General features: G+C 54.9%; 2 protein-coding genes across 2 annotated transcripts in view; both read right to left on the bottom strand.

Annotated features, from left to right (window-relative positions):
• The window catches only part of LOC130583749 (bMERB domain-containing protein 1-like), a 22,617-nt gene extending 18,014 nt beyond the window's left edge, over window positions 1–4,603 (bottom strand). Inside the window, 3 exon segments of the mRNA XM_057383301.1 lie at window positions 1,588–1,804; window positions 1,807–1,981; window positions 4,599–4,603. Coding sequence (XP_057239284.1) covers window positions 1,588–1,804; window positions 1,807–1,981; window positions 4,599–4,603 — 397 coding nt within the window.
• Window positions 4,604–8,291: 3,688 nt separating this feature from the next.
• The window catches only part of MFSD6L (major facilitator superfamily domain containing 6 like), a 3,147-nt gene continuing 543 nt past the window's right edge, over window positions 8,292–10,895 (bottom strand). Inside the window, exons 2-3 of the mRNA XM_057383307.1 lie at window positions 10,746–10,894; window positions 8,292–10,514 (exon numbers count right to left, since the gene is read on the bottom strand). Of these exons, the coding sequence (XP_057239290.1) occupies window positions 8,904–10,514; window positions 10,746–10,894 (1,760 nt within the window). The 3' untranslated portion in view covers window positions 8,292–8,903. The remainder of the gene's footprint in view (window positions 10,515–10,745; window position 10,895) is intronic.

Raw genomic sequence — 10,895 nt, 5'->3', positions numbered from 1 at the left:
CAGCCTGTCCCAGTCAGCCGTCGCTCCATGAGCTCGGTAAGGAGAGTGCTAAGGAGCCATTTGTCAGAGGGGTGATGCCCGCACCAGCCCCACCCTGCCAGCAGCGACACAAACTGTCAGCTCTGTCAGTCTATGGCCAAGCAGGCCCAGAGGACAAGGCCAGTCCCAGACAGGGGAGATCCCCTCTTCCCTGTTCCTGGAGTAACCTGGCGTAAACGCAGTGCCTCAGCCCAGCGCAGCCGGAGGGGATTTGTTGGCCCTGTCTGTGCAGCCCCTGGCTCAGCCAGCACCTCTGGGACTGTGRCAGACAGACACAAACACGACCAGAGCTCACAGGTGAGGTACCCCGGGATGGTTTATGGGGGTATCACTATCCCTTTYGCATCCCAGTGCTGCATACACATCACCAGGACACCTCCTGAACCCCAGCAGGACAAAAGGTTCCAGGAGGCTCCACAGGCTTGGCCTGAGCTTTCCTCACTGYGAACAAACCCCACAGTAGCACCCAAACAGCAGTCACAGATTGCTGGAATGGTCTCCCCCAGCCCAAGGGTCCCCAGGAGCTGGGAGTTCACAGAACTGCGCTGAGTCAGCAAAATCGCAGCCACCACAGCCCTGCCCACGGGCACCCAGGGGGGATGTCCTGGCCAYACCCGGCACCCTGAGTCCAGCAGCACCAGTCCTGGCTCACCCCGATGTCACCCAGGAGCTGCTGGWGCAGAGGACCCAGGTGATGAAAGTGCTTAKAGCCCCRCGGGAGGTGTAGGGGAGGATACACRCTGCCAGGAAAGGCACAAAGGAAAAGGACCGAAACTTCCCACCCAACCCCCAAAAGCAATGGCCAGCAGGACGCTGGAGTTGGCTCCATCCCTCCTCTCCTGCCTTTTCAGCTGCCTGTCCCTGCTCCACTGAGGGCAAGGGGCTACGGGGAAGCAGAGAGAACAGGGAAGGGGAGAGCTCGCAGGAATGGCAGAGCAGAGGGATTGCGGGCGCCTCCCCGCCCCACAGCCCAGCACTGCGACCCTTCCTCCCAGCCCAAGGTCAAGGGCTCTGCTCAAGGCAATTTCCCCGCTCGGCGTCCCCCGCTCTTCTCTCCYGGCTCGGACTGGGGGAACTGGTCAGAGAGGAGCAAAGGCAGTGAAGGACAGAGCGAGCGCTCCAGTCTCCCGGGCACCCGGGCATGGCAGCGCAGCGGCGCCGTGTCCGGCCGGGCAGCAGCAGCGAGATGGCGGGCTGTGACCCTGCTGCCCCGCGGGGTCCCTGCCGACATCCCCGCAGCCACCACCCTTCCTCCCCTCCCGTCCTTTCTCTCCATCAGCCACTCCTTCCCTCTCTCCATCCCCTCTTCYGTCCGTCCGTCCGTCCATCCAACCCTTCCCTCCGTCCTCTTCCTCCTGCCCCGCTCCCGATGGCGGTGCCGGTGCCGCTCCGGGGAGCCCCGGCTGGGCTCCGTTTGGTGGATGAAGCCGCCGGTTCCACGCCAGCTCCCGGGGCTCGGGTGCCCGGATTGTCCCGGAGCCCAGGGGTGGGGGAAGTTGGGCTCGGGCGGTGCCGGCCCCGTCCCGGTCCCGGTCCCGCCGCGCTCACCTGGCCCCGCGCCGGCCGGCGGCCACCGGGTGGATTCCATGGATCCGTACCGGGAAGAAGTGCGGCTGCCTTCCATCCGCAGCCCAGCGYTGTGCTCCGCCGGGGCGGGGGCTCCCGCAGCTCCCCCCGCACTGCTCCCGCTGCTTCCACCGCTCCCACCGCTGGGACCCCGCCGCTCCGCCGGGGCGGGGGCGCTCACTGATCCCTCCGCTCCGCTCCGACCCCACGGCTCCGCTCCGCCGGGGCGGGGGTCTCCTGCTCCCGCCGCTCCGCTCCCTCCGCTCCCTCCTCTCCCGCCGCTCCCACCGCTTCGATCCCACCTCTCCCAACGTTCTGCCGGGGCGGAGGCTCCCACCTCTCCCACCTCTCCGAGTCCTCCGCCGGCCGCCCCCGCCTGCAGCCCCCGGGCCCCGCAGTTTCACCCGGGGCTCGTCCCGAGCCCTTTCCGGCCGTTCCATCCCCAGATCAGCAGCATCGGCACAGATGGTAACAGCGGGTCCCGGGCAGTGAAGGCGCCCAGGCTCTGGGGGACACGGGGGTGAGACACGGGGGTGAGACACGGGGTGCAGGGGGTGAGGCACAGCACACAACAGCCCCCCCAAACCGCTGCGAGGTGCGGACCCAGGGCAGCTGCGCTTTCTGGTAGAAGCAACTTTTCCCCATGGAAAAACCCAGCAGCGAGAGTTTGAAGAAGGCTCCCAGGGCTGAAATCCAGCGCGCTGGCAGCMCCCAGCTCAGCAGGATCCCGGTGCTCTCTCCTCTCTCCAGCACAGCCAGTGCCGCTGTCCTGAGGGCTGTGCCCTGCAAACCCGCAGGGAACTGGGATGGCTGTGGGCTGTGTCCCTCCAGCTCACAGGGTTTGTGATCCCAGGGCTTCTGGCTGAGGATTCACAGCTGTGRGGGACACACCTCACCAGCCCCTTCCCCAAAACACACAGTGGGCACACGGTCCCCTGCTGGCACACTTCTCTGCCAGGAGGTWCCTGTAGGTGACACTGATGTCCCCACGCACAGGTTCCAGGGCTCAGGGACCCCCCAGCTTGGCAAGGTGGTTCAGGGACACTCTGGGAAGTGCCACTGGGCTGTAGAGCAGGGACACAACACAAGGGAGGGGTCTGAGGGATACCAGGCTCCGGTCCAGAACCAGCCAATGGGCTCTGCTTGCAGCAGCCTCACCTCAGCCAGTGAAACACAAACCTGAGTAAAATCTTGGAATTCYCATCTGCAACAGCCCAAGAAGAGCTCCTGACTTTTGATCCAGTCAAGTGATTGAAAGCAGAAGAGATGGTGCTTCCATTCTTCGAGGATAACTGTGGAATATAAACACAATGAGGAGACAAAAATTCAGTCTTGGTGTAAAAATAGGGGAAAAGAAGTCAGGACATGGGAGCTGCTGCTCTGGGTTAGAAATGCAGCAACAGCATCTTGCTCAAGAACTCCTCTGAAAACGCAGGAACACCTCTCCCAGGATCAGCACAGAGCTATGAGGCCAACAAGATGGGCTGTGACCCACCCCGAGCTGTAACAGCGATCCTGGGCAAATAGGGAGTTCCAGTATCCCAGTGAATTGTTCAGGAATGCCCTGGGTTTGTTGGGAAGTGCCAGGCCCCCAGCTGGACAGGCAGAGCCCAGCTGAGGGATGAGGCCACCCCSGGATCGATTGCTTTGGGTGTGCAAGGAAGCAGAGCCGTGAAGTGGCCACTTCGCAGCTGATGAAATACCTAGGGCCCACCAGCACTGAACCACATCAGTCACTCACCTTGTTTTGGTCCCTGCACAGTGCAGAGAAAATGTACCTGTAAATATTTTAATCAGTTCTTCAGGCAAACACTCTCYAGGACGACTTTCACTTCAAGCAGCSAGATCTGCTGGGGGCTGCAAGYGGAATTTAATGCATTTTATAAGSTCACTTTTTCCCTAATAACAGCACRGGAGTAAATCAAACAGTCCAGAGTCACACACAGAGCCAGGACAGAATTCACACACCACTGGATCTGCTGGGTTGGATGGAATCCTCCTGGGCAAATCCATTTTGCAGAGGGAAGTGCAGATGAGGGGCAGGAGCAGCCCCACAGCTGACAAGAATCTGAGCTTCTCCCCTCGCCCAGGTCCCGGAATTGTGGGGCTGAGCACTTCCTGTGGGGCTTGCAGGGGCTCAGCCGGGTCTGCACAAGAGGAGAGGCACCAGCAGCAGCGATTTCAGCACAGGTGTTCCCTGGGCAGCCACTTCTGCAGGAATTGAACACCTACAGGGCAGAAAACACACATTTTATAGGGTTCTAGCACACATTTGATGGGGTTCTAGCACACATTTCACAGGGTTACAAACAGAGCAGCAGCCAGCACCAGGTAACAGCAACACAACCTCCCAGGCACTCATAAGAGACCAGCAAACACAAGAAGAATTCAAATGCATTTGGAGATCATTAGGATGGACACAGCATTTGAAGTTCTCCCAGCAAACACCACTCAGAATAAATTCCCAGCCTACAGCACTCCCAAGGTGACACTTGYRGGCCCTTCACTGCTAGCTCAGGTGYGTTGTGGTGACTGAATCCTGCAGAAAGCACCATGGCCCAAGGCCCTGGCTGCCTGCTCCTGTGGAGGGATGTACAGATCAGAATAACTGCTTCAGTTACTTAATGCATTCATTTTCAATGGATTTGTAAAAAAAAAAAAAAACAAAACAACTTTGTGTTTCTTAACTTTAAATATTAAAGTTTTTTCAGCATTTCCCTTATGTTTTCTGGTTCAAAATGTCATTCACACACAAAAAAAAAAACCCAGTGCTGAATCAAACTTCTGTTTTCAGAGTTGTAACAACCTCCACTATTCTTATCTTCCAACCTGATTGGAGGAAAAATGTTCTCAAATTTTCAAAAATTAAGTCCTGTTCTACAACTTCCATCTGCTGTACTGGGAGGTCAGGATAAGATAACTGTGTTTTCCATTCTTTGATTTCTTCAGGGAAGATCTCTCAGCAGGAAAGGTGAAGCAAACGTTAAACTCACCTCATACCTCTTCATTTGGGGTCGGAGTTTGATGGTGTCAACAAACCTAACTGAAAGGAAAAAATGCCCTTGGCCAGTGAAGTCATTTATTTAACAACCAGGGATAAACTGTGAATATAAAAATGTATCCATTCTCTGAGAAATACAGAGTCTAAATTGACAAAGACTGCTTTCCATTGATTCCCTCCTGATACATAAAATCATGGAATCCCAGAATGGTTTGGGTGCAAAGGGCCATTAAAGCCCATCCCATCCCACCCCTGCCATGGCAGGGACASCTCCCACTGTCCCAGGTCACTCCCAGCCCCAATGTCCAGCCTGGCCTTGGGCACTGCCAGGGATCCAGGGGCAGCCACAGCTGCTCTGGGCACCCTGTGCCAGGGCCTGCCCACCCTCCCAGGGAACAATTCCTGCCCAATATCCCAYCCATCCCTGCCCTCTGGCACTGGGATCCATTYCCTGGGTCCTGTCCCTCCATCCCTTGTCCCCAGTCTCTCTCCATCTTTCCTGCAGCTCCTTCAGGTCCTGGAAGGTCACACTGAGGTCACCCCAAAGCTTCTCCTCTCCAGGCTGAACAATCCCAGCTGTCCCAGCCTTCCCTCCCAGCAGAGCTGCTCCATCCTCTGCCCATCCTGGAGCCTCCTCTGGGCTCTGTGCAGCAGCTCCAGCTCCTCCCTGTGCTGGGACCACAACTCTCAAAACCATCCTTCTCCTCTTCTTTGGAAATTACAGCTAAAATGATTTCTGGACCATGTCTCCAGTTTTGGGAAATGATTCATTACACAAAGCCCAAAACCTCACTGGGAATACATCCGGGCAGAGTTCACAAAGCACCACGCTGTGGATCCTGACTGAATGGGAGAAACCTTCAGAGAAGCCTGGGGAGGCTGGATCCTGTCATGCTGATCAGATCTGCAAGGAAAATGAACACATTGAGATATCAGTGCTCACTGAGGTTTCCCCAATTTCCTATGATGTGAGGTGCACACAAGGAGCTGAAGGAAACATTTCCAATATCCCATCATAAAATAACTGCCAGAGAGACAGAAACTGCAATTTTAATCCCCTTATAACTTAGGAACAAATCCTTATAGAGCAGGAAAAGCGTCYGATGCAGGGGGTCACAGCTCCTGGGTCAGCTTTATTCCAAACTCACCTCTGAGCTGCTTCACAACAAGCAAGGAGGGTTTTRTCATTATTTTGGGGAATGGTGTCTAATGTCATCTAATAGATCTGATTGACTTCCTTCCTTTAAAGCCCCTCACAAAACCCACACACACTGAGCTCTGTCAAATTTAAAAACCAAGAACTATGAAGTCCAGCATTGTGCAGAACTTGTCCCTCAGCACTAATTCCTTCCTGAGCTCAGTTCCCTCTGTGTTCAGAGGACACAGCTCCATTTAGACCCAGAAATGACACCTGCAGGGAAAAAAAAAAATCAGTYGTTCTACATATAAGCCTTTAAAATTTGCTTAAAATTCCCCATGAAGTAGGCACAGAGTGAAATCTTCTGTGATTTTAYAATCCCTTTTAAACTTGCAATTGCTGCTAAAGAATAAAACTTTGAAGAATCAGAAGGTTTTACATCTGTTTTTATGCACAAAGTCACAAAGTAATGGAAAAATAAACTCTGACTGGTTGGAAATACATCAAGTGAATGTATTTTCCCCAGAGACACTTTGGTTCTTCCCTGTTAACACTTACTCTCTCTAACAGCATTTTAAGAGAATTAGCACCTTGGCTTGGTTTTACTTCTGCAGGAACAATGAAGCCACGCTCAGAGCAAAGAGGGCTCCCCCAGAACAACTTAAACCCACTTCCTTCCCCTCCTGACTTGGGGGATCTGTGAACATCAGAGATGGAGAAACTGAACCCCCAGAGTTTTTGGCCTCCCACCCAGAACTGCTGCAAACCTCGGTGAGAAATGATTTAACCAAACTGCTCCTGAATGACCCAAGGGAGAGGCCTCTGCCACACTCACTCCCACGGTGGTTTGGAATTCAGGACGTATTTCCAACTGTATGAATAACTATAACTACAAATATAAATATAAATATAAATATAAATATAAATATAAATATAAATATAAATATAAATATAAATATAAATATAAATATAAATGTATTCTACCCTAAATCAGCAACAAGTGTGTTTAACGGATTAACAATCTTAAAAACCCCTTGCTGTGCAAGATGATTACCCTGAAGCTCAGCTTTGGGCATTCCCTGCAATCGTGCCTGCTCACAGCACGAGCACATCTCCTCGAAAAGGAGCAGGGAAAGATCCCAGGGGAGCCAGCCCTCTCCAGAACTCCAGGATGGCCCAGGCACCGGTCATTCCAAGGCTCTCCTTTGCCAAACTGGAACGCAGCAGCTGCAGTTGTGCAGCCGCAGATGGAAAGGGCACAGCTCACCAGGTAATGGCTCCAAACGGGGGCAGCGCTGGCAGCTCCAGCAGCAGCAGCTGCATCTCCAACCATCGCAGCGATTTCCATCTCATCTCCAAGCATCGCAGCGATTTCCATCTCATCTCCAAGCATCGCAGCGATTTCCGCGCCTCTCACAAAGGCGCTGATGGCTCTGGAAGTGCTTCGGGCGGGGGATGAGCCTGACTGCGCTCAGATCCCCCATTAGCGAGCTTTGTTCCTCAGGTATTACACGATAATAAGGCCGGGAGAAATTCTTGACACCGAAATTACTCTCGACTCGTGTTTGAATTCCTGGGAGAAGATAACATCTTAATAAAAAGTTCCAGYTATTCTTGGCGCAGGGACAATTCTATCTATAGAGCCATTCCAGCGGCTGGCACAGAGGATCGGTACCGGGGAAGAGGGAGCTAATTACCCTGAAAGCTTCCGATGTACAGCTAATGCGGCTGGATGCATACACACAAAAGCATCATCCCCCAGGAGCCCTTCGCTTGTCTCCAGTGCTTCCCGCCGAGCCCACAGCACAGCAGGGTGACACGCTGCCAGGCCATTTGCATATGCCACATTAAAGCTGCATTGCCATAAATATTCTGCTTTTCGCAGCTGCCTGTCTCGGGGCTCGTGAAGCACTCAGGCAGATGTTATTCACAGAAATGATGCAACTCCCCGACCAAGGTATACCTGATAAACCATCAGCAGCCTTTGCTCGTGGCTGAAGGGACTCGAAGGCTCATTTAAACYCCATTTAAGATCTTTTAATGAGATCAGACCACAGGTTTTTCATTGCTAAGCATATCTTACCTCCTGGAGAGGGGCTGAAATCTGTGCCTTGGAGGTGAAGGCAGGGCAGGTGAGGCAGGTTTAACCAGGAATGGGTTATAAGAGGAGGGCTGGAAATCAGTGTCTTCCAGCCGGGAATAACCCGGGATTAACCCAGGATATCCCGATGGGAAGATGATCTCTCTGCTTTCTCCTGTACACCTGTGCCCAGGTGTTTCTTTGGGGGTCCCCTGGTGAGTGAGGGAACAGAAATAAATTCCAYTTTTGTTTGTAGGGTTGTGGCTGTCCCTGCCTGGCTGTCCTGGCCCTGCTGCCTCAGCAGCTGGAGGATCCCTGCTCAGGATCCCACTGCCCCAGGCAGGATCAACACCTTCCAGCAGCGCGGAGCTGGATGGATTTCCTATCCCGCCCTCCGGGAATTGACAGCCCACAGAAGTGACACAAGTCAGAAGCCAAGCAGCTTCCTGTCACCTGGAATGCTGGGGGACACCTTAAATCACCAGCAGGAAGTGCCCAGCTGGGCTGGGCCAGCTCTGAGCAAACCTGCAGGCTTTTTCCCATGAGATTCCAAGCAGGAGCACACTGAAATCACCAAACACGACAAAGCAGATGGTCTGTAGCAAAAYCTTCTTTTACAAATCAAAGCAGAGCAAATGAACCATTTTTAATGCCCATCCCTTATAAAGTGCAAAGATTTCACAGCCACCTCGGAAGAGTTTCCTGTGCTGTCAGCATGACAGTAATTTCCATCTGATTGTCACAGCTTTCATTCAGCCCCAGCAGCAGCTCTGGCAGCAACAATYAAAGTTTGGTTTTTGACTAATAACTCAGCTACATTAATTTGCAATGTACACCTGAAATACCCTGTTAGGGTTGTGGAAGCAAAATCATCACGTTAAAAAGGAAAAATTACAAAAAAATCAGAATGCTATAAAGTAAGAAAATAAGATTCATAATTTTAAAAATAAAAATCTCTCCTGTCAGATATAGCCTGTATATATTTAGCACATTAGAATTAACAGTCATTTCTGAGTATTATCATTATACCAGGTTATTACCAGATTATTGCCATTCCACCCCACAGATTCAGGTWCTGATTAGTTGATCCTGTGCTGCTGTATCCAATTCTTGTTAAAGCTCTCATCCTTCATAGCCTTTACCAGCCAGTCCTTCTCGTTCTCCTCCTCTGAGTCACTCATTTCACTGGAATCAGCAGCCAGRAGCCGGGAATAATTAATTTTTCTCTGCCGTGGCAGTCTGGATTGCACAATTACAAAGAAAAGGAGCCAGAGCCCCAGCCCCATGCAGCTGGCCTGGAACAAAACTGCCAGCCCGAAATGCTGCACCACAAACCCCCCGCCAAAGCTGCCCAGGCCGGCTCCGGCCGCCGGGCACAGCCCCCGCAGCAGGGCATGCAGGGCACGCTCCGTGCCCGGTGTGGCCACGTCCCCCACTGTCCCCTGCAGCTGCCATCCCAGCGCCGCGCTGCCGAGGGTGGACAGAGCCTGCACAGGCAGCACTGCCCACGGAGCCTGGAGCAGGGAATAGCTCAGGAGCTGTGCTGCCAGCAGCCCCAGGCTCAGCACCACCATCCTGTGGCCCGGCAGTGCCCGCAGCAGCCGCTCCCTCAAGGGATGAATGCCCAGCTCGACCAGCGGCCCCATGGCCACCCAGAGCCCCATCAGGAGCTCGCTACCACCCTGGTCCTGCAGCTGCCACAGCAGGAAGTTGTGCTCGGCAGAGCTGGCAGCAGCCACGAGGAACACAGTGCCAGCAAACAGCAGTGCCCGGCCGTCCCCCCAGAGCAGGGACAGCGCTTTGGCCAGCCTGTGAGCACGGGCACTTTTCCTGGGAACGTGGCTGGGGAAGAAGAGGCTGACGAGCAGGGAGAGCATCACCAGGATGGCGTAGCCGTAGAAGTGCACGGCGAGGCGGGGGATGGAGCCGCCAAGAAAGCAATCCAGCTGATCCACCAGCACAGACACGCCACAGGCTCCGGCGGCCGCGCCCGCGCAACTCCAGAGCCACAACTGCCCATACCTGTCTGTGGCATCCACACAGTCCAGGTACTCGTACACATTCTCATCCATAGTCCATTCCAGGGAAGTGGCCAACAGCTCCCAAAGTACCACAGCGCCCAGGACCATGAGAAAAACCTGATATTCTCTGTCCTGGAAGATGCTGTGCGCTGCCTCAAAGCTGACATCGTGAGAATCTGGTAAGTTTTCAGACACGTACGCATCTTCAACAGTGGGAAGAGTTGTTTTAGACAAAGGTGTCTCATTAGTCTCCGTAGCGTTAAGGCTTTCCTCAGCATTATCAGCAAGATCTGTTGCAGCAGAACCTGGAGCTTCCTCCTGGAGTCCAGGGGAGGGAGGTCCAGAGGAAGCTGGCCTTTCTGGTTCCTGTGTCTCCTGATCAATGGCTTTCACTGTCCAGCCAGAGGGACCATCCGAGGAGCCATTTCCCTTTGGATCATCTTTTCCGACCCCTCTGCCGTTTTCCTGAAGTGCACCTGCACCTGTCRTGCCCAATAACCCCTGGAAGGCTGAGCTGCCCAGAGCTGCCTTCCTGCTCGCTGCCAACACGTCAGCAGCTGCTCTCCTCCTTCCCTTCGGCACAGCTCTCGTGTCCGGCAGAGCAGTCGAGCTCAGCGCTGTGTAACTGCTTGTGCCGGGGCTGGGCACCAGGATGGTCATCGGGCTGGGCTTTGTAGTGGGCAGAGTTGCAGGCAGAGTGGGAGCGAGCGCGGAGAGCACGGAGCCGGGTGGGAAGCCGGGCACGGAGCTGGGCAAGGTGCCGGGCACGGAGGCAGATAGCGCGGAGGGCACGGAGCTGGGCGTTGAGCGGGGCACGGAGCCGGACAGGGTGCCGGGCACGGAACTGTGCAGGGTGCCGGGCAGCGCGGAGGGCAGGGAGCCGGGCGGGTAGCCGGGCACGGAGCCGGGCGGGCCGTGGTGCCAGCTGAGAGCGCAGCCCGCGGGCCCCGCGCCCCCCGCCAGCGGGATGAGGGTGAGCGCCAGGCCGGCCCCGGCCGAGCCCAGCACGGAGCCCGCCAGCAGCAGCCGCCGGCCGCGGCCCCGCGGGCA

The sequence above is a fragment of the Malurus melanocephalus genome, unplaced genomic scaffold (genome assembly GCF_030028575.1).
Source record: "Malurus melanocephalus ecotype Western Australia unplaced genomic scaffold, MMel_1.1 scaffold_622, whole genome shotgun sequence".
Lineage (NCBI taxonomy): Eukaryota > Metazoa > Chordata > Aves > Passeriformes > Maluridae > Malurus > Malurus melanocephalus.
Note: the sequence above shows the minus strand (reverse complement) of the source record. Positions and strands in the feature narration are given on the sequence as shown.